The sequence below is a fragment of the Lemur catta genome, chromosome 1, assembly GCF_020740605.2.
Source record: "Lemur catta isolate mLemCat1 chromosome 1, mLemCat1.pri, whole genome shotgun sequence".
NCBI classification, from domain to species: Eukaryota; Metazoa; Chordata; class Mammalia; order Primates; family Lemuridae; genus Lemur; species Lemur catta.
The window spans coordinates 24,617,891-24,645,631 of NC_059128.1; the positions used below are offsets into that span (position 1 = coordinate 24,617,891).

The 27,741-nt window shown below is 36.0% G+C and overlaps 1 protein-coding gene across 14 annotated transcripts in view; it reads right to left on the bottom strand.

The window, feature by feature from the left end:
- TTLL5 (tubulin tyrosine ligase like 5) overlaps positions 1-27,741 on the bottom strand; it is a 271,668-nt gene that overhangs the window by 179,672 nt on the left and 64,255 nt on the right. For all 14 annotated transcript variants that reach the window (XM_045563414.1, XM_045563424.1, XM_045563393.1 and 11 more), the window contains 5 exons: positions 24,236-24,317; positions 21,972-22,033; positions 20,721-20,815; positions 11,258-11,371; positions 10,879-10,970 (listed from right to left, as the gene is read on the bottom strand). In XM_045563414.1, the coding sequence (XP_045419370.1) occupies positions 10,879-10,970; positions 11,258-11,371; positions 20,721-20,815; positions 21,972-22,033; positions 24,236-24,317 (445 nt within the window). The remainder of the gene's footprint in view (positions 1-10,878; positions 10,971-11,257; positions 11,372-20,720; positions 20,816-21,971; positions 22,034-24,235; positions 24,318-27,741) is intronic.

A 27,741-nucleotide genomic window follows, 5' to 3' on the forward strand; every position in this document is an offset into this window, starting at 1 on the left:
TTAGCCAGGTGTGGTGGAACACACCTGTAGTCCCAGCTATTCGGGAGGCTGAAGCAGGAGGATCACTTGAGCCCAGGAATTCGAAGTTGCAGTGAGCTATAATGAGGCCACTGCACTCCAGCCTAGGTGACAAAAAAAAACAAGGAAAAAAGAAAAAAAGCAGGTCAAGTCCATTCTGCTGCATGAAGTCTTCCTGATATGCCCTTCCAAGTTTGCAGAGATTTCCTTGTCTGAACTACTCTGGTCTTACTGTATGTCTGAGGAACCTATCTTACACTGTCTTACAGAGTAAACACTTTCTTCTAGGAAAGCTGAATGATGGAGCATGAAAAAAGTAGGATCTGGAGTCAGAATACCTGACTCAAGTCCCACTGTGTGGTCATGGACAAGTCACATCATTTTATTGAGCCTTAGTTTCCTTGTCATTAAAATGAGAATGATAACAATGATTTGTACAAAGTGTATTATATTAATAATTACAAAGAGCTACATAAATATGAGCTATTTTTATTATATATATAAATAATTTGTCTATAAACATGCTGTTAACTCTCAACAGGCAGGGATCCCATCTAATATTGATTTTTTACTCCAAAAAACGAAGCATAGTGCTAGATTCTTGGATGATAATAAAAATATATTAATAAAATGGCATATTTGTTTGTTAGTAGATAAACACATCTCCCCCATTCTATGTGAAGGCAGCTCAATTAATTTAATGTTCTTGGCCTCCTGCTGCCTCTTTTCTCAGAACGTATTTACCAAGAGAGGTAGCCTGATGTACCAATATGACTGATAATTTAGGAAGAACAAACAGAACAGGCTCCATTGAGCATCTCCCTTCTTTCTCTTGGGAGATAATCTCTCCCTGGGAAGTACATAACCACTACCGCTCATATAGAGTCAGGTGCTCCCCATACACACATATATATCTCCTCAGTCCAACCTTGCCTACAATAGGCATGTAAATCTGTCTAATTCTGAAGTTCAACAGGAAATGTATTTGCTTGCAGACAGATATAATCAAATCTCCCAAGCTAGACTTTATCGGTAAGAAAGATGGTACTTGGTCTCCATCTATTCTAGTCCTTGTCTTATTTCTCTACTGGTTCAAAACCAAACTAGTAAAGAAAAGTACCATTATTGGAGTTCCCTAAGAGACTCCAACATTATTTGTACTTGATTCTTTAAAAAAAGGTATTCAAATTAAGGTCTCATCTCTTGAAATACTCAAAAGCAGAGGGTTCCACTTTTAATTATTAAAATAGATATTTTCTACAAAGTACAAAAAGTCAAATTCTTCAAAAACATACCAAAAGATACACTTCTAATTTTGAGAGAAACCCATGCAGTATTTTTCTGTTGAATTCCTAAGTATAAAGTATAACTACATGGATAGTATACCTCGAGAGATAAAAGGAAGATTTGTCTATGAACAGCTAGGTTTCCCACATAAAACAAACATCAAACAAAAAACTGGCCTTTTCTTTTATTCCTCTAAGTTCTAGCTCTGTACTTAGACCACTAACATCCCAACTAGGTCAAAAGCCAGAGGAAAAAAAGTGTGTTGCCCATAAACAAGTACACAAATTTTTAACTTTATAAGCACTCAGAGAAATGCAAATCAAGACCAAAATAAGATATTTTATACATACCCAATAGATTGACAAAAATTAAGTCCGACAGTACCATGAACAAAGATACAGTTCAACAGGATCTCTCATGCATTGCTGACAGGAGTATAAATTTACATAGCCACTTCGGAAAACAATTTAGCATTACATTTTTTAAGCATTATTATCTTTTTAAAAAGTTGAACATTCACATATTTTATGGCACTGTAATTCCACTCCTAGATGTATGCCAGGAGACACATACAAAAATATTTATAGCACAGATGTCCTTAGGAGCAAATGACCAGAAAGAAATCAAATGCCCATTAACAGGAGAATGGAAAAATTAATGGCAGTATAAACACACAGTAAAATATAACAAAGCATTGAAAAAGAATGAATTGTAGCTATACATAACAACATGAAACTTACTAATAGTAGCATAATGCTGAATGAAAAATGCAAGAGACATAGAACATGTCTTTTTTAAAAGAAAAAGTTAAAGCAATTAAAACTAAATAAGAGAATTCAGCTTCTATACATGAGAGATAACTGCTAAAGGACCTGCTCTCCTACCATAACAGCTAGAAAAGTACACAAATATTTGAAACAACTGTATTTAGACATTAAACAACTGGCAACACAGTACAGTGATCCCTGACAGAGGAAAATAATTGAAGTAATCCCTACAGTTGCTCTACCTTTCTGCCTAGAGGCAATTTCCAAACTATGCAGAAAAGGGGGAAATTCAAATAGAGCCCAGCAGTCTCTGAGAAGAGATGACAGAGATCAAAGTTCTAAAAGTAGCTAGAATTTTCGTAGCAATGTACTAGAAAGGAAGAAGCTGTGCATAAGATATCCAAAAATCATCATGAGGGACCCCTCTGAATCTTTGGGTGAACACAAATCTGCTCAAGTATAGGGTGAAAGTTTACAAGACAACTGCTGGGACAAAGAACAATTAAGGAGAAATTGTAAGCAAAATAAGTCCCAGAGTTCACGCGGGGCTTCGAACTGAGTTTCCACCAGCCAGAATGGAGAGTTCTCAATGAAGATGGGGGTCATTTAAGAGATACCCCAAAAGAGTCTTTAGTGGTAGAACTATCCTAGACCTAGACAAAAAGCTATTCTAAATGAACTATACAATGCTTAAAAATAAGCCTGAAAATATGAAGCTATCTACAAGTAACTTAAGTGCTTGACCCCCCCAAAAAACTTCAGCAGGGCTTAAAGAAGGAAATAAAATCCAAACTCTCAACAATGTAACATTTATAATGTCCAGCATCCAATTTTAAAAGAGTGAAGGAACAGGAAAAATGTGACCCATAAACAGAAGGAAAACCAGTCAATAGAAACAGACTCAGAAATGAGTAGTAACAGAATAAAAAAAAGATTTTAAAACAGTTATTATAAATGTTATAATACAAGGATCTAAAGGAAATCGTGAAAATAATGAAAAAAGAAAAAGGAAGACATAAAAAAAAATATGGGAATTCTACAGATAAAAAATAAAATGTCTGAAATGATATTTCACTGGATAGAATTAATAAAGGATTAGGCACTGCAGACAGAACGATGAATGACCTTAGAGACACGCAGAAATAGAAAACCATCCAAAATTAAGAAAAGGAAAAAAAAAAAAGTCTGAAAAAATATGAAGGCAGCCAAACTTGTGGTAAAACGTGAACCAATGTAAAATGTAACCAGAGTCCCAAAAGAAGAAACTAGAGGAGGGAAACAGAAAAAAAAAATTGAAGAAATAAAGGCCAAAAGTTTTCCAAATTTGATGAAAACTATAAACCCACAGAGCAAGAAATCCAGTGAAATCCAAGCGGAAGAAACAAAAAAGTAACACCAAGGTACATCATAATCAAACTGTTGAAATTCAATCATAAAGAGATATCTTTTTTAAAAAGCTATATAAATTTATGGAGTACAAGTACAATTTTGTTACATGGGTAGTGGTTAAGTCAGGGCTTTTAGGGTATCCATCACCCAAATGATATACATTGCACCCACTAAGTGATTTCTCACCATGTAACCCCCTCCTACACTCTCCATCTCCGAGTCTCCATTGTCTATCATTCCACACATAAAAAGATCACCTTAAAAGCAAGCTGAAGAACAAAATAGTTTTTGAATAGGGGAAGAGAGTTTAAAAGATTCCACTAACTCTCTGTGCTTTTCTCCTCCTTTTGATCCTATTAGAAACGATCTTGGCACGAGCAACTTCAGTGCAGTTTCAGTTAATGCTTATCAAGTACCTACTACTATATGCCTAAAAGCAAGCTGAGAAAAAAAGACACTGCATTTAAGAACAAAGATAAGAATTACTGTACGTTTCTCATCAGAAAAATGCAACCCTAAAGATGATGAAAAGATATTTTTAAGGTGCTGGAAAAAGTATCAATCTAGAATTCTATAACTAGGTAAAATAATCTTTCAAACATAAAAGCAAAAGACTTTTTCTGACAAACATAAGTTGAGAGAATTCACTACCATCAAACTAAAATGTAAAAATCAACAATAATTACACACTGTCTATAAGAAACCCATTTTATAAAGACACAGAAAGATTAAAAGTAAAACAATAGAAGAAGATATACCATGAAAATACCAGTCATCAGAAAGCTGGAGTGGAGTATATTAATATATATGTTATATATTTATATGTACATAATATGTATAATAATTATATATAACATATAAGTAGAGTTCAGAACAAAGAACATTATCAGGATAGAGGGATATTTCATAACAATAAAGAAGTCAGTATCTATAAGATTTTTTCCAAAATTTTCTTCTAGAATCCTTATAGTTTCACACCTTAGGTTTAAGTTTGTTACCGACCGTGAATTGATTTTTGTGAGAGGTGAAAAGTGTGGATCTGTTTCAGTCTTCTACAAGTGGCTATCCAGTTTTCCCAGCACCATTTATTGAATAAGGATGCTTTTCTCCAGTGTATGTTTTTGTCTGCTTTGTCAAAGGTTAGATGGCTATATGAGGATAGTTTTATATCTGGGTTCTCAGTTCTGTTCCACTGGTCAATGTCCCTGTTCTTGTGCCAGTACCAAGCTGTTTTAATTACTATAGCCTTGTAGTATAGTTTGAAGTCTGATAAATTGATGCCTCCCATTTTGTTCTTATTGCCTAGGATTGCTTTTGCTATACGGGGTCTTCTCTGGTTCCGTATGAAGCGTAAAATTATTTTTTCTATATCTGTGAAAAATGATGTTGCTATTTTAATAGGGATTGCATTGAATCTGTAGATCACTTTGAGTAGTATAGACATTTTAACACTGTTGATTCTTCTGATCCACCAGCGTAGTATGGTTTTCCACCTGTTTACCTCCTCTGCTATTTCCTTCCTCAGTGTTTCATAGTTCTCCTATGAGGTCTTTTACCTCCTTAGTTAAATATATTCCTAGGTATTTTACTTTTTTTGTTGCTATTGTGAAGGACATTGAGTCTTTGATTTGGTTCTCAGTTTGACTGTTATTGGTGTGTATGAATGCCTCTGATTTGTGTGTATTGATTTTGTATCCTGAGACTTTACTAAATTCATTTATCAATTCCAGGAGTCTCTTGGTTGAATCCTTGGGAAGGCAATCACAGCAACAACAAAAATAAATAAATGGGACCTGATCAAATTAAAAAGTTTCTGCACAGCCAAAGAAACTGTCACAAGAGCAAGCAGACAACCTACAGAATGGGAAAAAATTTTCGCATGCTACACATCCAATAAAGGGCTGATAACTAGAATCTATTTAGAACTCAGGAAAGTCAGCAAGAAAAAATCAAACAACCCTATCAAAAAGTGGGCAAAGGACATGAACAGAAACTTTTCAAAAGAAGACAGAAGAATGGCCAACAAACATATGAAAAAATGCTCAACATCTCTAATCATCAGGGAAATACAAATCAAAACCACAATGAGATATCATTTATTTCCAGTGAGAATGGCCTTTATCAAAAAGTCCCAAAACAACAAATGTTGGTGTGGATGCGGAGAGATAGAACACTCATGCACTGCTGGTGGGACTGCAAACTAGTGCAACCTCTGTGGAAAGTAATATGGACATACCTTAAAGAGATACAAGTAGATCTACCATTTGATCCAGCAATCGCATTACTGGGCATCTACCCAAAAGAACAAAAGACATTCTATAAAAAAGACATCTGCACTTTAATGTTTATAGCAGCACAATTCACAATTGCAAAGATGTGGAAACAACCCAAGTGCCCATCAATACATGAGTGGATTAATAAAATGTACACCATGGAATACTACTCAGCTACAAAAAACAATGGTGAACTAGCACCTTATATATTATGCTGGATAGAGCTGGTGCCCATCCTTCGAAGTGAAGTATAACAAGAATGGAAAAACAAGCACCATATGTATTTGCCATCAAATTGGTACTAACTAACTGATCAACACTAAGGTGCTCACATGGAAGTAATATTCACTCGGTGCCGGTCAGGTGGGAGGGGGTGGTGGGGGTGGGTAAACTCACAACTAATGAATGTGAAGTGTATTGTATGGGGGAAGGGCACACTTGTAGCCCTGGTTTGGTTGAGGCAAAGGCATTATATGTAACCAAAATGTTTGTACCCCCATAATATTCTGAAATAAAAATAAATAAATAAAAAGTAAAAGAAATTAAAAAAGAGAAGTCAATTTATCAAAAAGACATAATGAACCTAATGCATACATACCTAATAACAGAGTTCTAAAATACATGAGAAGCAAAACTGACAGAACCAAAAGGAGAAATTTAAAAGTTCACAATTATAATTGAAGTTTTCAATACCAGTCTCTCAATAATTGACAAAATTAGTAAACATAAAGAAGATCTGAACAATGCTATCAATCTCCATGACCTAATAAACAGTTACAGATCCAACAAGAGCCAAATATACATTCTTTTCAATGTACATGTTACATTTACCAAGATAAATCACATTCTGGGCCATACAGCAAATGTCAGTAAATTTAAAAAGACTGAGTATGTTTTCTGACCTCACCAGAAGTAAACCAAAAATCAATAACAAAAAATATCTCTCGGAAGATCCCAAGTATTTGAAAACTAAGTAACATATTTCTAAATAACCCATGGGCAAAAAGAAAATCAACAGGGAAATTAAAAAGTATTTTAAATAGAATAAAAACAAAAACACAACAATCAAAATATGTGGAATGCCACTAAACCAGTACTTAGCAAAAATTTATAACATTAAACACCTATAATAATAGAAAAAAAGAAAAGTCTCAAATCAATGACCTCAGCTTCCACCTCAAAAAACTAGAAAAACAAATGAAGACCAAAGTTAAGCAGAAGAAAAAAATTACAAAGATTAGAGATCAATGCACTATAACTAGAGGAAAGAAAAGAAAAAACAATGAAACCAAAAGCCGGTTCTCTGAGAAGATCAATAAAATTGATAAAGCTCTAGCCAGAGTGACCAGGATAAAAAGAGAGAAGAAACAAATTTATCAAAAATGAGAGAGGTAACATCACTACAGACTCTACAGAGAGTAAAAGGATAAGGGAATATTATAAATAATTTTATGCTTATAAGTATGACAACATAGATGAAATGAAAAAATTCCTTAAAAGACACCAATGACCAAAACTCACTCAAGTAGAAATAGATAACCTGAAGAGCCTGTGTCTCTTAAAGAAATTGAAATTGAACTCCTGGTCCAGATGGCTTCAACAGTGAATTCTACCAAACATGCAAGAAATAAATAATAACAATTTTACATAAACTCTTCCAGAAAATTGAAGAGATAATTAAACCATAATAAGATATCACTATACACCTCCTAGGGGCTAAAAATAAAAAGACTGACCACACCAACTGTTGGTGAGGATGTGGAGGAATTGGAACTCTCATACACTTACGATGTCAATGTAAAATGATACAACCACTTTAGAAAACTGTACAGCTATTTCTAAAAAAGTTCAACATACACAACAATATGATCCAGTCACTGCACAAGGATATTATTTTTTAAGATGGGGTCTCACTATGTTGCTCAGGCCAGACTTGAACTCCTGGGCTCAAGGGATCCTTCCACCTCAGCCTCTCGAGTAACTGAGACTAGAGGTGTCCACCACTGTACCTGGCCCCACAAGTAGACCCAAGAGAAATGAAAGCACATATTCACACAACAATTTGTATATAAATGTTCACAGAAGCTTTATTTATAATAAACAAAAACTGCAAACAATCCAAATGTCCATCAATAGATGAAAGGATAAACAAATTATGGCATGTGCCTAAAATAGAATATTACTCAGCAATAAAAAGGAATTAAAGCATTGATATATGCTATAACACGTGTGAATCTAAAAATAATTATGCTGAATGAAAAAGGCCAGAGAATTCCATTTATATAAAATTCTAGTAAATACAAATTAATCTTCAGTGACAGAAAGCAGATCAGTAGCTGTCTGGGGACAGGGTGGAGCAGGGAAGGGCAGGAGAGAGGAATTACAAAGTGGCCCAAGGAAACTTTTAAAGGTGATGTTCACTCTCTTGACAGTGGTGGTAGTTTCACTGATGCATACATCTGTGAAAACTTACCAAACTGTACACTTTAAATATGTGCAGCTTATTGTATGTCAATTATACCTCAATAAAGCTATTAAAAATACCATTATCAGCCAAAAGCATGAAATACTAAGTAATAAATTTAGTAAAACATGTTCAAGACTTTTATACTGAAAAATACAAAACACTGTTAGACACTGAGACACTGAGGGTTGCAGCAAAAAATTTAAAAATTAAAAAATTGGTAGAAGAAATCAAAGAAGACCTAAATAAATGGAAGGACATATCATGTTAATATGGATTGGAAAATGCAACTCAATATTGTTAAGATGTCCACTTTCCCAAAATTAATCTATACACTCAATGTAATCGAACCAAAGCCGGTAGGCTTTTGTGTAGAAACTGACAAAGGGATTCTAAAATTCCTTTGGAAACACAAAGGACACAAGATAGTCAAAATAATTTTGAAAAAGAATAAAGTTGGAAGACTCACACTACCTAATTTCAAGGCTTAGTACAACACTACAGCAATCAAGACAGACATATAGATCAATGAAACTATGAAAAGACTTCAGTAATACACCTACACATATATATTCCAATTGATTTTCAATGAAGATGGAACATAACTGGATAATTTCAATAAATGGTGCTGGATCAAACAGACATCAATCTGGAAAGAAATGAACCTCAACTTTACCTCATACCATACACAAAAATTAATTCAATACATATCACAAACCAAAATATAAAAGCTAAAATGATAAAACTTCCAGAAGAAAATATGAGAGAAAAAGCTTTGCGAAGTTGGTGATGGTAAAGATTTCTCAGGCAGGAAGAACAAAATGCATAAATGCATAAGAATTTTAAAAATATGGTACACTGGCCTTCACTGACATTTAAAACTTATGTTCTTCAAAAGCCACTGTTATAAAAATGAAAAAGCTAACCACAGACTTGGAGAAAACATTCACAATATATATCTGAGAAATGAATTGTATCAAGAGTCCTTTATGGCAGGCGAAGTTGCCCGCGCCTGTGATCCTAGCACTCTGGGAGGCAAGGCAAGAGGATTGTTTGAGCCCACAAGTTCGAGAGCAGCCTGAGCAAGAGTGAGGCCCTGCCTCTATTAAAAATAGAAAACTTAGTTGGGTGTTATGGCATGCGCCTATAGTCGTAGCTAGTTACTAGGGAGGCTGAGGCAAGAGGATTGCTTGAGCCCAGGAGTCTGAGGTTGCAGTGAGCTACGATGACTCCACTGCGCTCTAGCCTGGACAACAGGGCAAAGCTCTTGCTTCCAAAAAAAAAAAAAAAAAGTCTTTTATAACACAGTAATAAAAAGATTACAAATCCTAAATTTAAAATGGAGAAAAAGAAGATATACAAATGGCTAACAGCAAATGAAAAGATGTTCAATATCATTATTAATCAGAGAAAAGCAAATTAAAACTACAAAGAGATATACTACCCAGCCACTAGACTGCCTGAAAAGGCCTGGCAATACCAAGTGTTGCCAAGGATGGGGAGCAACTGAACTTTCATACATCATTAGAAAAATGTAAAACGGTACCACCACTTACCAAATGACCCATCTATTCCACTCCTAGGTACACCTGATCCTTGAAAGCACACACAAAACATGGGTTTGAACTGCACAAGTCTACTTATATTCAGGTTTTCTCAACTAAAAACTGATCAAAAACACTGTATTCACAAGATATAAAACCTGCATACACAGAGGGCCAGCTTTTCATAAACACAGGTTCCACAGGGCCGACTGTGGGACTTGAGCATGCACAGATTTTGGTATACATGCAGGTCCTGAAGCCAATTCCCTGAGTGTACTGAGGGATGACTCTATTTACCCAAAAGAAATGAAATTGTAAGTCCACACATGAATGTTCATAGCAGCTTTCTTCACAATAGCCCAAAACTGGACACACCCAAATGTTCCATAACAGATAAATAGATAAACAAATTGTGGTCTAGTCAAACAATGAAACAGTACACAACAATAAGGAATGAACTACTGCTTCATAAAACAACACAGGTAAATATTAAAAACACTATGCTGAACAAAAGTTTAGATGTAAAACTGTACATACTGTATGATTCCATTTATGTGACATTCTAGAAAAACTATAGTTTCTAGATCTGTCAATATCTAAGGCTTGAGGTGATGGGGAGGACTGACTGGAAGGCCAGGAAGGGCTTACGTAGGTGATGACGCAGATGTGTGGTGGTGGCAGTGGTTAAATTGGTATCTATAGTTGTCAAAAATCATCATCAAACTGTACACTTAAAATAGATGCATTTTACATGTAAACTAGATCTCAGGAATGATTAAAATTAAACACTGTATTGCTTAGGCACACATGTAGATGACAGAACAATTTTATTTTTCAAATCAAGGTTATGAAAAATACAAAGTTTATGACAATGTCTGACCCTGGGTTGGGGAGCTAGTTAGGATTAAACTAGCTAGCTAGGGGATTTTAAAAAAGAGAGGAATAATATACAGGTAGATTAAAGTACTGTTAATGATGTATTTCTTGGGTTAGATAATATTCATCATATTATAAATAAATACACAAAATAAGAAAGGCATCATGTGCGGAGCAATATGACAGTGTGTCACACAGTTAATTTAATTCTATGAACTTGAGGTACAGATTAAAAAAAAAAAAAAAGGTAGTCACCTCACCCATATATTTCCCATGTCTCAGACGTAGGAAATATGCGAATAAATCCACCTCTCCGATCATTCTCTTCCTTCACCCTCCGTAAAACTTTGATCTAGATGGAAGAAAAGAAAATGAATAAAATGAGTACCTTTGTTGAAAACTGGAATCCATGTGGCTGTAGGACAAAGGAAGAGAGTTATGATCCAAAAATATGAAAGAAACATGGAGGGAGAAGTTAATTCCATTTAAAATACTGTTTCCTGAGAAAAAATTTCCCCCATCTTGCATCTTTCCTTTTCAACATAAGATATGAGTTTGTCATGAATATTATGAATCACTCACTAATTTTCACTGAATCCTGTGTTAACCCACAAAGGCCTGAAAAGGAGTTATCTTTACCTCCTCCATTGACAGACCAAGCACAGAACCACCTAACTTCCCCGACACTTTCTCCCGGGTTGAGCCCACAAGGTTTTTCATTTCCACATCACTGGCAGAGAGTGGACGGGAACGCTAAGGAGAAGAAAATAAAAATAATAAGGTTTTTTAAAACACAGTTTTCATCATTCCTCATTTCCCTTTGTTCATTCCCTCATATCATTATCTTTCCTAGTATGTATAAGCTCAAATCCATAGCCCATTTTCTATAGTTAATCTCCTAGCCTGAAACCCTGGGAAACAGATGAAAGTTAGTAAGCTCAAAGGCAAGAAGAGAAAACAGAATAGTAGAAAAAACACTACGGGTTGAGACAGAAACACACAGAAAAAAAGAATGAGGTCCACGTGACTTTCTAAGCTAGTACTTAATCCTAACCTTTTAGAGTACATCAGTATTTCAAGGATATGGAAAAAATCTGAAAAGAGTCTCAATAGAAAAGTGTGTATTTATTTCAGTAAATGTATTCTTTCTAGCACTGGGGAAGGAGAGTTAAGAGAATGGAGACATCAAGACACAAAGCCAAGGAATAACCTATTATACCATAAATGAAAAAGTTGGGCTGTGAGATGTTTTAGAACTTGAGGGAGGAAATATTGAGATGAGAGTCATCAGTGACACAGAACAGGGCTGTGACCAAAAGGCTACAACTTAGGAAACACTGTGGTTGCTGGACTTCAAGAGACCTGGAACAAGGATGACTGCCCTGGGGAGTACTCCCAGGAGGCAGCCAAATGGTCCACGTTCATCATTCTTTCCAAAAGATGATCTGGGCTATCTCAGCCTCTGAATGATGATGAGGGACCTCACCTGAGTACAAAAGTTTTAAGTGGATTTGAATTTTATATGAACAGAAAAATAGAAAGGTAACAAAGGAAATCAGATGGTATGAAAGAAACATGATAATATACTATTATTGAAATAGATGAAGTGACAGATAAAATAAGACAAATCTGCCAAGTAGAAAGAACAGAAATAATTCACCAACTATGGGTGCAAATTGTCTTCTAGATTCCTAGAAGTAACTCAACCAAAGAGAAGCAGCCCTGTTGTCAGGAGCTATTGTTTGTCTTTCTCTATGTATAGACTATCCATAGAAAGGCATTTTGGTAATTAACTTTTGGCCTTTTCAGCAATATTCATTGTTATGGACTGAATGTTTATGTCTCTCTAAAATTCTTATGTTGAAGTCCTAAGCTCCAATGTGAAGGCATTTGGAGATAGAGCTTTTGGAAGGTAATTTGGGTTAGATGAGGTCAAGAGGGTGGTGCCCTAGTCTAATGGAAACACTGTGCCCTTATAAGAGACACTAGAAAGCTTAATCTCTCCCTCTTTCCCTCTCTCTGTCTGCCCCCCACCCCACCCCAGCAGGTGCACAAAAAAGAGGCCATACGAGCATACAACAAAATGGCAGCCACCTACAAACCAATAAAAGAAACCTCAGAATGAAATCTACCTTGCCAGCACTTTGATCTTGGACTTCCCAGCCTTTATAACTGTGAAAAAGAAATTTCTATTGTTTAAGCCACCTAGTCTGTGGCATACTATCACAGCAGCCCAAACAAATGAATATACCCACGTACACAAATAACCAAAAACAGTTTTACTTTTGAACACAAGAGATACCAATACATACTCATCTTCAAAGCTAGCATGGGAGTTATAAACACTAAATTTTCTGATAGGCAACTCTGAGATGAGATAGCTATATAAAGAAAAGCCAAGAAATCAACAGATAGATGTAAGCAACACATGAAGTGCAGGGACTTTTATCTGGGTAGCTTTTACTGTGGAGTCTTCAGCATCTAGAATAGTACACCGTACTTGGCACAGAGTAGATCAATAAATATTTGTTGAACGAATAAATGAATGAAAGTGCTGACATGCAGATCAATCATGGTCAGAACCGAATTTTGCAGAATGATTTTAGGAAATATTTTAACTCCTTTCAATCTCCGGAAATACATTAAACAATACGTATTGAAATGAGAGGGTTTATAGGGGAAAGTTCAAAGATTTAGAAAGGAAACCAATACAATAATAATTTTTTTTAAATCTTTAAAAAGTTTAAGTAAAATAAACTAGGCACAAAAAGACAAATATTGCATTTTCACCCTCATATATGGGACCTAAAAAAATTGATCTCAAGGAGGTAGTGAATAGAATGGTGGCTGCTAGAGATTGGTAAGAGTGGTGGGAAGGGCTAATGAAGAGGTGTTGGTGAAGCGGTAATTCTGTTAAATAGAAGGAAAAAGTTCTAGTGTTTAATAGTGCAATAGGAAAACTATAGTTAACAATAATTTATTATGTTTCAGAAAAGCTAGAAGTTTTCAAATGTTCCTAACATAAAGCAATGATAAACGTTTCAGGTGAATCATGTCCCAATTACCCTGATTTGATCATTATATGTTATATGCTTGTATCAAAATATAACAGGTACTCCATGAATATGTACAATTATTATGTATCAATAAAAATAAAGTAAAATAAAATAAAAAGTGTGAATACTTATTTAATGTATAATTTGGAAAAGCAAAAATACTGAATGAATGGTTTGGGGACTTTTCTCATGATCACACACTACTTATTTACCAAAAAATACTTATCTAGTTCACACATGACAGCATATCCCTCATCATAAAACCATTAGCAGTAAATCCTCCCAAGTCAAGTGGCCTTCTTATCCAATGGCTTTTAAAGTTGTCTTAAATTATACAAGAAGAGTAAAAAATAAGCATTCATTTAAATAACATAATAAAAATAAAGATTTTTTATGAAGCATTTTAGAACAGAAAGAATGTTATTTAATAGTGTTGACAAACTAAAATCTGTATTAAAAGGTTAATGAAAAATATTTTAAGAAATAGTTATTAACTATTAGAATAGTTTCAATACATGGCTGTATTTATAAGAACATGGCTCAAATCACTATTGAATGACATCTAATGTGAACCTCCAATCTTTGTGGGTTTTTAAAAATGGATTTTAATATTCTTGGCTTTTAGAAATTGAGATAATGACATTGCGACCTTCTTCTACTATCTGGTCCCTGTAAACAATGAATTAGCACCCCAAAACTCTCAAACTTCTCTGCCAATCACTTTCAGTGAGTTATCTCCCATACACAACTATTAGTCCTTAGTTACTCACAGTCCACAATGCTAGCTCCAGCTACTGTGTACATACACATATGTGGACTGTTTGGGGTAGGAAAGAAGGCATGTAGGAATTCAGGACTGTGCTTCTGGTTGGGGTATCTGGGAGGTTTGAGAAAGGACAGAAAGTAACCTTAATTATAGACACAGGTGCAAGAAAAGGCAGAGAAAGAGAGTAGGGAAGAAAAAAGGATAAGGAAAGGGAAGAAAAAAATGCTTATGAGCATCACGGGGACACACTTGGAGATTAAAAAGCAAGGCAAAGGTAAAAAAAAAAGAATCAGACTGATTTGAAAGGCCATCGGGACTATAAAAAACAAGCACAAAACAGTCCAAATGCAAGCCAGTCTGCGCTTTTGACTTTGGGCATATCAGCTACATTCTCTGGGTGGTAGATATAATAATAAATCCACATAGTCCCATGGGTTGACTGAATGCACTAAGGAAATAGGCTCTTCTAAACTTAAAGAGAACAACTGCCTCTGGCTAGATAACATATGAATTAAACTATCAGGTGTTCAGATAAATTTTAAACTGTCAAATTACTGTCAGGTTAAGAATTCCACCATGAAACATGCATCAAAGATATTAAATTGTCATTAGTACAATTTATGATTCAGAAATCTACCCAGACAAGAAATCTTTACCTATCTCATCACTATTGCTAAGGAAGAACTGACTGAGAATGTAAAATTATTGAGACAAGTAATCTCATGTCCCCACTTAAAGCAGCAAGAAACAGATGTTGAATCATAAAAATGATTTTCAGCCTAAAGAAAACTGGCAAGTAACAATGATGAAAAGAATCTGATAAAAAGTGGAATAGGAAAAAAGGTGAGATATCCTAAAAGGTATCATAATTGACAGAAAAAAATAAAATCTGTTTGACAGGGGACACATGCAAAGAATAAAAATCTCCCAATGCAGTTTCACAAACTTTGAAGTAAATAAACTAGAAATAGCTCAATGTATATGTGATGTACCTGCCATCTAGAAAATAAAAGGTAAAATTAAGTTTAAAAAACAATATGAATTAATGCTATCAACTGAAAGAAAAAAAGTGAAAAGAACAACACATCAAGAAATCTGATAGGAAGTGGACAAAAATGGCTTCTAAGAGAAGGTTTAAACGTAATGATAATCAGAAGTATACTCTGAAATTTGGGGGGAAAAGGAAAGTAAGTAAGTAGGCTTCTGTTACAGTAAAAAAAAGAGATTATGCAACGTCTGGAAATTTGGAATAAATGTAAGTCAGCAGGTCTGAGAGACATGCATCTTGTTATTAAGGGAATTGGCTTTAAAAATAAAAAAACTTACCAAAACCACTTACAATTATGTTTGAAAAATCATGAAGAACTGAGGAGGTACCAGAGGATTAGAAAAAAACAAATGAGGTACCAATTCTCAAAAATGTAAGAAGTATGCTCCTGGTGATTACCGCCTGGTAAGTCTAACTCGAATCCCTAGTAAAATAAGGAACAAATATTAAAAGAAAAAAAATCCATAAACATTTAATGGGCTCATGAATAACAGTATGGAGGCTGCATTATTTATTTTTAAAATGCTCAAAAAGTTTAATTTTGAAGACAAAATTACAAAAAAAGAGGATGACAGTAAATATATTTTAATGTCTTTGGACTTTAGAGAAGCATTTAAGAAAATCTGACGAAATTTTTATTCTAAGTTATATTTCTAATCAGGGGTTAGTGCCATAATATAATGACTATAATACATTGACAAAAACTAAAAACAGTTAAAAACCATAACTGTAAAATAAGATAAATATTAATAGCAGTGAATCAAGTTAGTAAGTGATTTCCAGTATGGGTATTAAATAAGCATTATTTAGAATCTTCTTTAACGTCTGGAAGGAGAAATAAATAAATAAAACAGCAAATGTGGATGACAGCGAATGTGAAAAACATGACTATAAATAGCTGAATATCAAAATAAAACCAGATAATGACAATGGGAAAAGGAAAATCAAAATAGGATTCAAAAGTATGAAGGGGACTACATTTTCTGAGTATAAACTATTATACATGTCCAGCACTATCCTGAATATTTTACCTATGTTTTATCACTTCCTTCTCACCGTAACTCCATGTATATATTATTATATATCCCCATTTGACAGCTGTGGGAACTGAGCCTCAGAGAGGTAAGGGATCTTGCCCAAGGTTTAACAGCTAGTGATTGGCAGAAATCAAATATGAATCCAGGTCTATCTGATTCTAAAGCCCACGTTCTTTCCACAACACCATGCGATAGAATTTCTGGTGGGTAGAAAATGTGAACCACAGACATTCAAAGGAAGGGAGAAATGTAGATAGAATAGATTAAAAAGGAAAAGGCAGACAAAGGGCAAAGAAGAGACTTCACAATTTTACAGCAACAGAAAAAGAAAACAACGTAGTCTAAATAGAACAGGGAATTTCTTTTCCTTTCTTTTCCTCTTTTTAGCTTTACTTAGAGCTCTGATAAAACTACTGTAGAGTTGGGAGTACTGCATTAACAGAAGGACAATGACAAAGTAGAACACTGCAAAGAACAATAAGAGTCAAAGAATCCAACATGTATAAATCTGGCTGACTAAAACCAGAAAGTTTTTGTGTCAAGTAAGCAAGTGTTCAAACATATAACTACTAAAGACAGGCCTTACTCTCCAACAAGGCTATTGCAACCTATGGCAATTCAACTAATGCAACCAGATGCAATGGAATTAAAATGTATAAAGAGAAATTAAGATTAGAACTGCATATCAAAGACACTTCTTTAGAGTCAATCAGATGTCTATGAAAGAGAACTCCTTTCCTAATGTTCTCCTTTAAGTAGAATAGCTCAAGGAATATTTAGAAGGTAAGCTCTTTGAAGTCAACGCCCTTGTTTTATTTATTTATTTTTTTGCCATGGATAGCAGCTAGCATACTTAGGCACTTACTAAAGATAAAGCACTACATATGTAGAGTTTTGAATTCTACCAACTAAACACCAAAATTCATATTACAGAACCACATTAACCAGTTACCAATACTAGACAAGGCATCCAGTAACAATTTTTTTTTATTTCTTGGATTCATATAAACCATATAAATCAGTTTATCAGAAACAGTAGCTAAGAAAGTTACAATTCAAGCTTCCAAGCTTACCAGAAACTGCATCACAGAGTACAAATGCCAAAATAAATATACTGGAGCTTTTTGCTAAATAACTAATAGTTACAGTGACACATTTATGTAGGAGAACATCTATATCCCTCAGACTAAAGTATCAAATAGCAGGAGCAGGATCCCCACTGCTAGCCTATTACTACAAAAAGATATTTTTAAAAGTCTGTGTAGAAGAAGTGACAGTTAACCTCAAATACTGCTAACAAGAACACTAAGAAAACAAATGCTGATGATTCAGAAAGAAAGATGTTTGTCTTTATTTTAAAGGTAGCATCTGAGACACTAATTATGGCAGAGTTTCTAAGATTCATAAACTGCAAATCACTATATATTAGTATATGAAATGTCATCTGTTAAGAAACTCAAATACAGCCCACCACCCAATGTGAAAATGTTTCTAATATAAAGCTACTGGTAATAGTTTGTTTCATAAGATGTCTGAACAAAACAGAGTTCATTTGTGAACTGTAATATTTCCTTTCTGGAATATTGTGATCAAAGTGATAGATATGCCTGCCTCTAAGCCCTATTCACCATTTAAATTCAAATGCCTCCATCACAGCATAATTGTGATGGAAAAAGAGGATTCCTAAATTCCTGCATGCTCTACTCTTACATTCTATAACCAAGAAGACATCTGTGCATTTACGTTTATTTATTTTATTTTATGTTACTATACTGTGCAAAGCAGGTACAATAAAATATGTACCATGAAAAACTAAGCTAAACGCTTTCCATTTGGGGAATGGAAATAAAAGTGAATTACATCTCCAAATGGTCCAGAACTTACCTGCTTGGTGTTTGATGACTGAAACTGTGCAGATACTGGACGCTATAAAAGATGGAAAAAGGGAATAAAGCCTTATCTTCTCCTAACATGCCTACATTTTCCATCTCCTACATCTATGATATAGAAAAGGAAAAAATAATGTCCAAGCAGAGACAAAAAGCAAGAGCCCTACACTTTGTGGTTGGAAAGTTAGAGCATTTATCATCTTTCACACTGCTTTATCCTATGCCATATATATTCCAGCTTTAACATCTCACCACTAAGGAAACAATCCTACTACCAGACGCTAAAGATCCTGAAGTTAACTAGTCCACCTGACAAATCTGTTTCACAGAGTACACACAAATGATCTACAAGTCCTTTAGCCTGCATGTAAGTGTCCTGTGGGCTACTTACAGATGAAATCATGTCATTACCTAACAGTTAGCAAAACAAGTGTTCAATAGATTCTCTACAGTCTGCGAAGATTTTCCAGTAAGAGCTGACAGGCAAGCTAAGAAAAGGGATCAATTCGTCTAAGTTGGCATACAGCTACCTTTAGAAGTGACACTTGGCAGAAACTGTGTCAAAGCTGCACAGAAACATTGACAATCCTTTATATGCAATCCTGCAGCTCTTGCCACAGATACTGCAGGAAACAATTTGCAAAGGAATTTGCAAACAGTTTACCTAAATTAAGTTTTCCTAGTATACCTATGTTAATCCTCTATTTTTTCTTATTAAAAATTAAAGAAAACTCTTTGATCTGTGTTGATGCACTGATCAAGTACAACACTGTTGCCTGGTTTCATTTCTAATCAAGATAAGACCTCTTAAAATACAGTACACCCTGTTCCACATCCCAACACTAATTAGAGAATCACGCTAGAGTGGGGGTCACAGACAGGCAGCCCACAGACTGAATCTAGCTCAAAGACATATGTTTGGCCTGCAAGTATTTTTTTTAATGAACTACTGGCCAATATTTAAAAGTAAGATTTCTGATTTCTCTTGACAATAGGAAGATCTCACAACACTTGGCCCACACTTACGCATGAAGTGATCAGCGAGAGCACATCAGTAAAGCAGCTGCCCCTTTAGATGAGGCATGCACACTCCAGTTTACCTCAGTCACATCACTCTTAGCATTATCACACCTGCCCCTGTTTATTCATTTACATCACCTGCCTGTAGGCCCCATAGGTGTTGCCTTTGAAAATCCTGTTCTAATGACAAATTATCTGAATTAACAATAGTATATGAGCTTGACAAACAGAAATAGCACTACTCTAAATGAGACCAGCAAGCAAAAGGAACAAGAAGAGGAAGAGGAGTGGAAGATGGGAGGAAAAAAGGGAGGAATAGAGAGCTAAAGTGGAGGTGGGGGAGGGATAAAGGAGAGGAGAAGAAAGGGAAAGAGAGGGAGGGGAGAAGAAGCAGCTACTTACGCCTTCAAAGAGCTTACAATCTAGCAGAGGAGTACTGAACAATTTAAAAGCAGCAAATCCATGAATGCAAAACAATGCAATATAAAAAAGTAAATAATGTTGAAATGAAAAGTAAAGGTTATGAAAGAGCAGGATGGATTCAGTTAAGAAAAGATCTCCAAAACTTCTGACCAGGCAAGGTACTTAAACCAGATGGGAAGAGAGGAGAGAGGTGGATCTTTTCAATAAGAAGAAATATTATATTCAAAGATGCAGAAGTGGAAACCAGCAGGGTCAAAACAGGCAAGGACTGACAAGATGGTAAAATTGAGTAAACAGGAGCATTAGCTGATTGGTTTAACTGGACCAAAAAATGCAGAGTACACAAAGACTGGAGCGTTGCTTGGTCAAATGATGTTTCAGAGACACACGACTTTCTTTAGGCATTCATCTCATTTAGCCTCAATCAACTCATGATCATGGAGAGCCCTTTTGAAGAGAATTACTTGTAGAGAAAATACTATTTCAATGAAGCATCATCTTTATGAAGCTAGTCTGAAGATCAAAAAGAATGCAGTAATGACTAAGAATTAGTAGGCTCCTTCTCTGTTCTTTGTTTATGAGCATGTCAATCTGAGGGGGAAAAAGGTGCTTTTTAAAAGGAGAGAGAATGGAAAAAGGAAAGATAATGAAAAAAAGCAGCTAAGAGAAAAGACAAAACAAAAAAGGAAGTAAGTGTGTTGGAAAGCATTGAAAGCATTGCTGTAGCCTGCTGTCTAGCTTGATCCCCAAATTCTCCTGCTCTGAATGACCTCATATCCACAGTGCTTCAGCTCCCTCAATGACATCAGCTGTCACTTCTGAGAAAGCCTCTTTTTGGGCTCCCTGCTGCTGAATTTGCTTACCTGAGATTTCTGGAAAGGATTTCGCCTGGAAGACTCAAAGGTGGGATAAATTGGCCGGGTTGATGCCCGCTGGGCAGGATCTTGGCACACAAATCCTGAATGGGGAATGGGCAACATTAAAACCTACCATTTTCTAAGAAATTAGCAGATTTGGCTGTACCTTTTCTTTAGATTTACAAACTCAGTTTCACTGTCATAAGTACTACAGAGATCCATCCCCAAAAGGATTATGCACAAGTCTCCCTCACACACATTCTGCTTCAACTTTGAACCACCATAACTGGAGAGAAGAAAAAAGAAATATGCAGATAAATCCACCTTGCTGGTGTGTAGCTGAAATGTGATTCTGATTGAGAAAGAGATGTAGATTTTTGATGAACCTCAGAATAAATGTGCAAATCACCATTTTAAAACACAGTTGTTGTTAATAAAAACACGTTATTTTAAAGTGACTTCCTGGATAATGACTGGAAAATAATGTTGCTTTTACAGGGAGAATCCAAAAACAAGTGCACAGTCTTGTCCTGTTACATGATCTACTTCTGAAACTGTAGAAGGTGATCTATTGGCAACTTTTAAAATAAGCTTTGTAGATTATCTATGGCTTTAGAAATTGGACTTCAGCTAATTTCACTTACTTCCTAAAAAGAAGCAGATTTTCCTCCAAGGAGAATAAAGTAGCCAAGTTTTACAGCATTTGCTGGTACATCAGGTACTAGTTCACCTCAAATAAATTTTATTATTCTTTTTATAGTACTCAAAAAAAACAACAAACCTACATCATACCCACCTGACTGCACACCTCCATTTCAAAGTTTTGGCTTATCTACTTAAAATGGGATTTCTTCCTTGGGCTGCTTTGGTTATAACTACTACAGAACAGATCATGTTGAGATCAGTAGAGACTGTCTAGCAGAAATATAACCAGTCTCCTTTGTAACAAGGCTTCTTCAGTGAGTTTCACTTTCCCAGCTCAGAGAAAAATATACTTTCTCCAGATCTTTGCTTAATTCTCTTCCTCAGCTCATAATTCCTGTGCCCCAGGTCTCAGCCTTAGTTGTGGTTCAGCCTCAGGACCGAATGGAGCCAGGGGGAGTAGAAACATATAAACATTTCCCTGAAAATATAATTTTTTAGTACAAAACATTCAGCATGGCTTAGGAACTGCCAGTTGGCAACACATATGGAGTCTGACAAAATGGATGCTCTGGTTATTTTTGTGAGTCCAGTTCAGAAAACAATACTACTCACCTACAACTGTGAACATATCTGAAATCATACTGGCTTTAATCTTTAGGTCCAGAGGTGCATCACTAACAGAAGAGAGAAAGAAAAGAGTAATTGATAATTTTGTAGGTTAATGGAATAGTTGCCCTCTAATGGACCCCAATATAGCAAAGTTTCCAAATATCAATGAGGAGCTACACATAAAGCACATCAAATCCATGGAAAAAGAAAAAGAAATCTGGGCCAAAATACTAGAAATAAAAGCCCGGTGTTAAACTCATCCTCAGGAAGGCAGGCCCAGCACCAAAGCACTGATTCCTTAACATGTAATTTTTTTATTCCAGAAGGTCTCGTACAATTCAAATTTTGCACAAATTAAGAATACTGCTTCATTATCACCATGGATTTTAGAGGTTCTCTTAGTATGCTCTTTTATGAGTGTGCTGTCATTCAAATTATTTTTTATTGCTGCAACAGTTGAATCACATTCATATGCAAGAGAAGAAAGTTTGGCCACCTTTGTACTTTTTTAAGTCTTCATTTTCTATTCTAAATCAATCTTCTTAGGCTTACAGGCTTGCAAATAGGGCAAAAAAGTACAAATCATACCAAAATCTCAGCAGATGATACAGCAGAAACCCACATGGAAACAAAAGTTTCCTTGTGGCAGCGACTGCCATGCTGGCTTTGGCATGGAGGTGTTCCTCCAGAAACCAGACTACTCTCGCTGCTGTACCCAATGCATCACTCTGGGGACCTCTAACATGGTATAATGTACTTTACTGGGCAATCTGTGAAAGGCTGACTTGACAAAAGTTTAGCATTAACATCTGAAGCACGTTAATATCTAGCTCTACACCTTACTGTTGAGGTTAAGCCAAACTCCCACTCCACAAAGTAGTCAATCTGTCTTTATTTGATTACTTGGCATTTTGCCAATATCTTTCATCCTTAAAAACTCAGTGGCTGGGTGGTCTTTGGCATAAATCTCTAGGGCTCTCTGTTTAGAGAAGTGTATAGCTAATAGAAATTCTGGCTATAGCTGCAAATGTAAGAATAATCTTCTCTGGCACTGAAAACTATGTTTCTTTACTTCTTTTTCTTTTCTTTGAGACAGTGTCTCACCCTGTCACCTGGACTAGAGTGCCATGGTGTCAGCCTAGGTCACAGCAACCTCAAACTCCTGGGCTCAAGTGATCCTCCTGCCTCAGCCCCCTGAGTAGCTGGGACTACAAGCACCACCACCACATCCAGCTATTTTTTCTATTTTTAGTAGAGAAGGCATCTCACTCTTGCTCAGTTGGTCTCAAACTCCTGACTTCAAGTGATCCTCCCACCTAGGCCTCCCAGAGTGCTAGGATTACAGGTGTGAGCCACCCCACCCATGCATGTTTCTTTCCTTCTTTTTAACAACAGCTTGGTTAAAACAAAATTCTTTTAAGATTGTTTGAAGTTTTTTAGACTTTAATCTTGGATAAATACCTGAACATGGGACAGGGTAAAAGGACCAGATATTATCTACACTGCCCTGGGTCCAGCTTTATATGTTTATAGTATACGTGGATTTGAGGCTACATAAACTTTTGGTAATAGAAGAAATATAATACCGTATGTCTTTAGGTAGCCTTAAGAGAACAGCTACAAAATTTTTTTTTTTTTAAAAACTGGGGATAAAAATGAATGGAGGGGCTGAGTGTGGTGGTTCACACCTGTAATCTTAGTACTTTGGGAGGCCAAAGCGGGAAGACTCTTTGAGGCCAGGAGTTTGAGACTCTTGGGCAATACAGAGACCCCTTCTCTACTAAAAAAGAAAAAAAAAGAAAAAAGGAAAGAAAAAAAAAAAAAAAAGAAAGAATCAGCTGGGTATGCTGGTACGTGCCTATAGTCCCAGCTACTTGAGAGGCTGAGGCAGGAGGATCACTTGAGCCCTGGAGTTTGAGGTTGCTGTGAGCTATGATGATGCCACTGCACTCTGCACTCCAGTCTGGGCAACAGAGTAAGACCCTGTCTCAAAAAAAAAAAAAAAAAGAAGAATGGAGGAATCATCCCTCAGAAGCCCAATAAAAGTAAACATATATTAAAAATTGACTAGGAAGACACAGATTCATGGTTGTCATGTGGAATTTGACAATATACCATAAACCATCTAAATTAAGAAATTTTACTCATCTTTAATAACTAGGAAAAAAATCTTCTAGTGCCAAGAGAAATGACCAAAAAAAAAAAAAAAAGAAAGAAAGTGTTTTAGTGTTACTTGAAGGCTTTTCTAGCTGATGGAACTGACTTACCACGCCAAAGAAGGAGAGAGATTCACTTCCAACAACCATGGCTTCAGAGTAGCATCTATGAGCACGTCAAAGCCATAGAGTTCTAGAAATACAACATAACACAATACACAAGATCATTTTCCATGTTACAACCATACAAAGATCTAGAAGATTCAATCCAATCAATTCCCATCAGAAGCTAGAAACTGAGCATAAGTAGTAAGTAGAAGCAGAGACTCTTTCAAGTTCAAGAGAAATTAATCAAGTTCTAGGGATAATAAGAAAACAATGCTATGAAATTCTACTATTTTTATCATCCACTCTATTGATGTTCCTAAGAAACAAAGGAACTTGACTCTAGAAGAGTTAAGCATGATTCTACTGTGCTTATGGACAAACAACAACAAAAAAAAAAAATTGGGAAAAGGAATGAAACAATACTGCTTTGGGCCTGCTCAGGATTGTCCTGCCCCGCCACCTTCCTGCCACACCCTGAACACAGAAAAATCTACTGAAGGCATCTCTCTAGGATCCTGCCATCACATTTTCTCAGACCAGGATCTTGCTTTTGCAACCTAGGTCAAGAAGACATCTAAATGTAAAATATATTTATTCTTTTCTCTCTCCCACAGTTTCAATTTTCCTTTGAAAACAACTGTTATAAGGAGCAAAGACAGACCCACGAGCAGGATTTCCTCCCAGGGTGCCCAGTTTCATTTAATAAATTCAGGGATGAGAGGGTAATTTTGGAACCCTTCATATTATCATTAAGGAGACCCTCTCTACAGAAATCACAATAGTGCACAGTCCTTGGTGTACATATATATATAATATATCAGACTTTCAGAAGTCCCACTCACTCCCAAACATCCCATCCCATGTCCCTAAAATAAACTGCTTATACCTTGCCTCCAAGAGAAAAAGACTACACCTTCCTTACTATTTGACAGAGGTCACAGGCCAGAGCTCACACCCATAGAACACAACTAGGTATTTTCCAGAAATTAATTCTCATACAAATTTTCTTGCTTCAAGATTTTATTTCTCAGTCCTCTTAAAAAGCAGAAAATAATGCTAAAAAGATGGCTTCCAAAGATTGTTTTCCAGAACACAGGAAGTCTGACTTTAGATGATGTAGTACCAAGAATCCTAGAATGGGAATCTGAAGACCTGGTTGTCCTCAGGACTCTACACTATGGAACTTGGGGAAATCATTTCTCTCTCTTTCTTTAGCACCCTTTGATTTCCTTCAGGCTCTTTATTAATTACTGTCTGTCATACGTGGATGCACAGTAAACCTATATCCTATTTATGCAGTATGGATTCAGGCAGACATGCATATTCTAAACCCTCTAGGGAAGTTTCCATGAATAAGTTGACTTTCATGGCAATTATTTGGGATTCTGCTTAATTTGCAAAAATAATCACAAACTATACAAGAGTTTGTGATGGATTCACCTTCATGTAACTACACAAAATTTACATATTATCTATACTGTAAAATGTAAAGAAAAGGAAACTCTTTCACCTACCTTCTTTTGGTAATAAATTCATAGTTTTTATGGCTAGTATAGTCTTCTGAATATCTGCCCTAATCATCAGCAATCCCACAGAATATTCCCCCTTTAATCTGAGAAAAATCTTTTGCAATATAGCACTAAATAAGGCATTTAAAGGAAAAATATAACTGCAAAGTCTACAAGTCCATGTTATCATTACACAAGAGAGAACAGAATGTCTGACTCAAGAAAAATAATATGTCATAAGCAAAGGATTCAACTGTTTTATATAGTGGTAATATTTATAATAGTAAGAGGAATGAGGGTAAAGATAATGATGTACATATTGATTAGATTTGCAGAATCAGCCACAAATTCAAATCAAATTAAGAATCAATGAGGCTGGGTGAGGTAGCTCCTGCCTATAATCCTAGCACTCTGGGAGGACAAGGTGGGAGGGTCGCTTGTGGCTACGAGTTCAAGACCAGCCTGAAAGAGCGTGAGACTCTGTCTCTACAAAAAACAGAAAAATAAGCCAGGTGTGGTGGAACATGCCTATAGTCCCAGCTACTCGGGAGGCTGAGGCAGGAGAATCCCCTGAGCCAGGAGTTCAAGGCTGCAGTGAACTGTGATGAGGTCACTGCACTCCAGCCTGGGCAACAGAGTGAGACCCTGTCTAAGAAAACAGAAAAACAAAATAAGGAAGGCCCGTTATTTAAACACCTTGCATTGAGCAGCTACCACATTTACTTAACCATTTTCCCAATCTGGGGCAAATCTCAAGAATCTCAGTTGACAGGCTGAGAACCTATGTTCTGGGAAGTAAAAGAAACAACAAAAAAAAATGACCTAGAGAAAAAACAGCCTTCACTGTGTTAAATTAATTTTCACTCAAAAGAATTAAACCTGTTAGTGCTTAACAATCTCCATGGAGAGTGTGGCCAAACTAAACAATCAAACCTCAAATCTAACTTCATCTGTACATGTACCAGGCTGAGACCTATTACCATCTAAGAGTTGAGGAAGAAACACATACTGGTATGTGACAGCATTGTTAACATGGTGCAAAGCCCAGCTCGTCTAAAATGCTGGAATTAGGAGAGAAAAATGGGGTGAAAAGATAGCTTTTGTATCAGGTTTCCCTCTTAGAAGAATCAACTCAGCTTAAGAAAAATAATTTAGGTCCTTGGCAGGCTACTAAAGTCTTTATAATAACACTTTAAACTTATGATTGGTATTTTCTATGGACATTAAAGATTTTAAAAGGTAAGGAGTAGGTTGTAGCAAGAATATTAAACTTCTTCACCCTTCAATGTTGTGTGTTTTAGCAGCAGTGTTTAGAATTTCAAATCTTTAGTATCCCAAAAAAGATATACCAGTGTTCCTGTCATTAATGGGTACAGGCAAGCTAGGCTTTTATGGTTCTGACAGCTCCTCTTTCTTTGTTAGTCTGTGTTGTCTTCATCATGAGAGAAGAGCATGACTAAAGCAATCTTCCTGCCTCGGCCTCCCAACTAGCTGGGGCTACAGGCACGGTCTACCACACCCGGCAAATGTTTCTATTTTTTGTAGAGATGGGGTCTTGCTGTGTTGCTCAGGCTGGTCTTGAACTCCTGGACTCAAGTGATAGTATCTTATTAAACATTTCCCCAGGACAGTATTCCTTGGTAAGAAATATTTCCTTCAGCCTCCAGCCAAACCAAAACAAACTTGAAAATTAGACTAGTCAGTGGTAAGGAGAAGCTTAACTTCACCTCCTACTTTGCATTCCTGCCCTTATCTCCCTATTTCTTTAATACAGCTTCTTGAAAAAGCAATCTACACTTAGCTGTCTGAACTTTCTTAATACCTATTCACTCCCCACACATAAGAATTTGCTTCTGCTCCCGTTCTCTAACAATTGACTGATCACCAAAGACCACCTCACTGCCAAGCCCAAGCATCTGAAACTATTGACCACCCCTCACTTTTTGGAACTTTCTTCTCCCTTGGGTTCCAGGACACTGCTCTCTTCTGATTCTCCTCTTT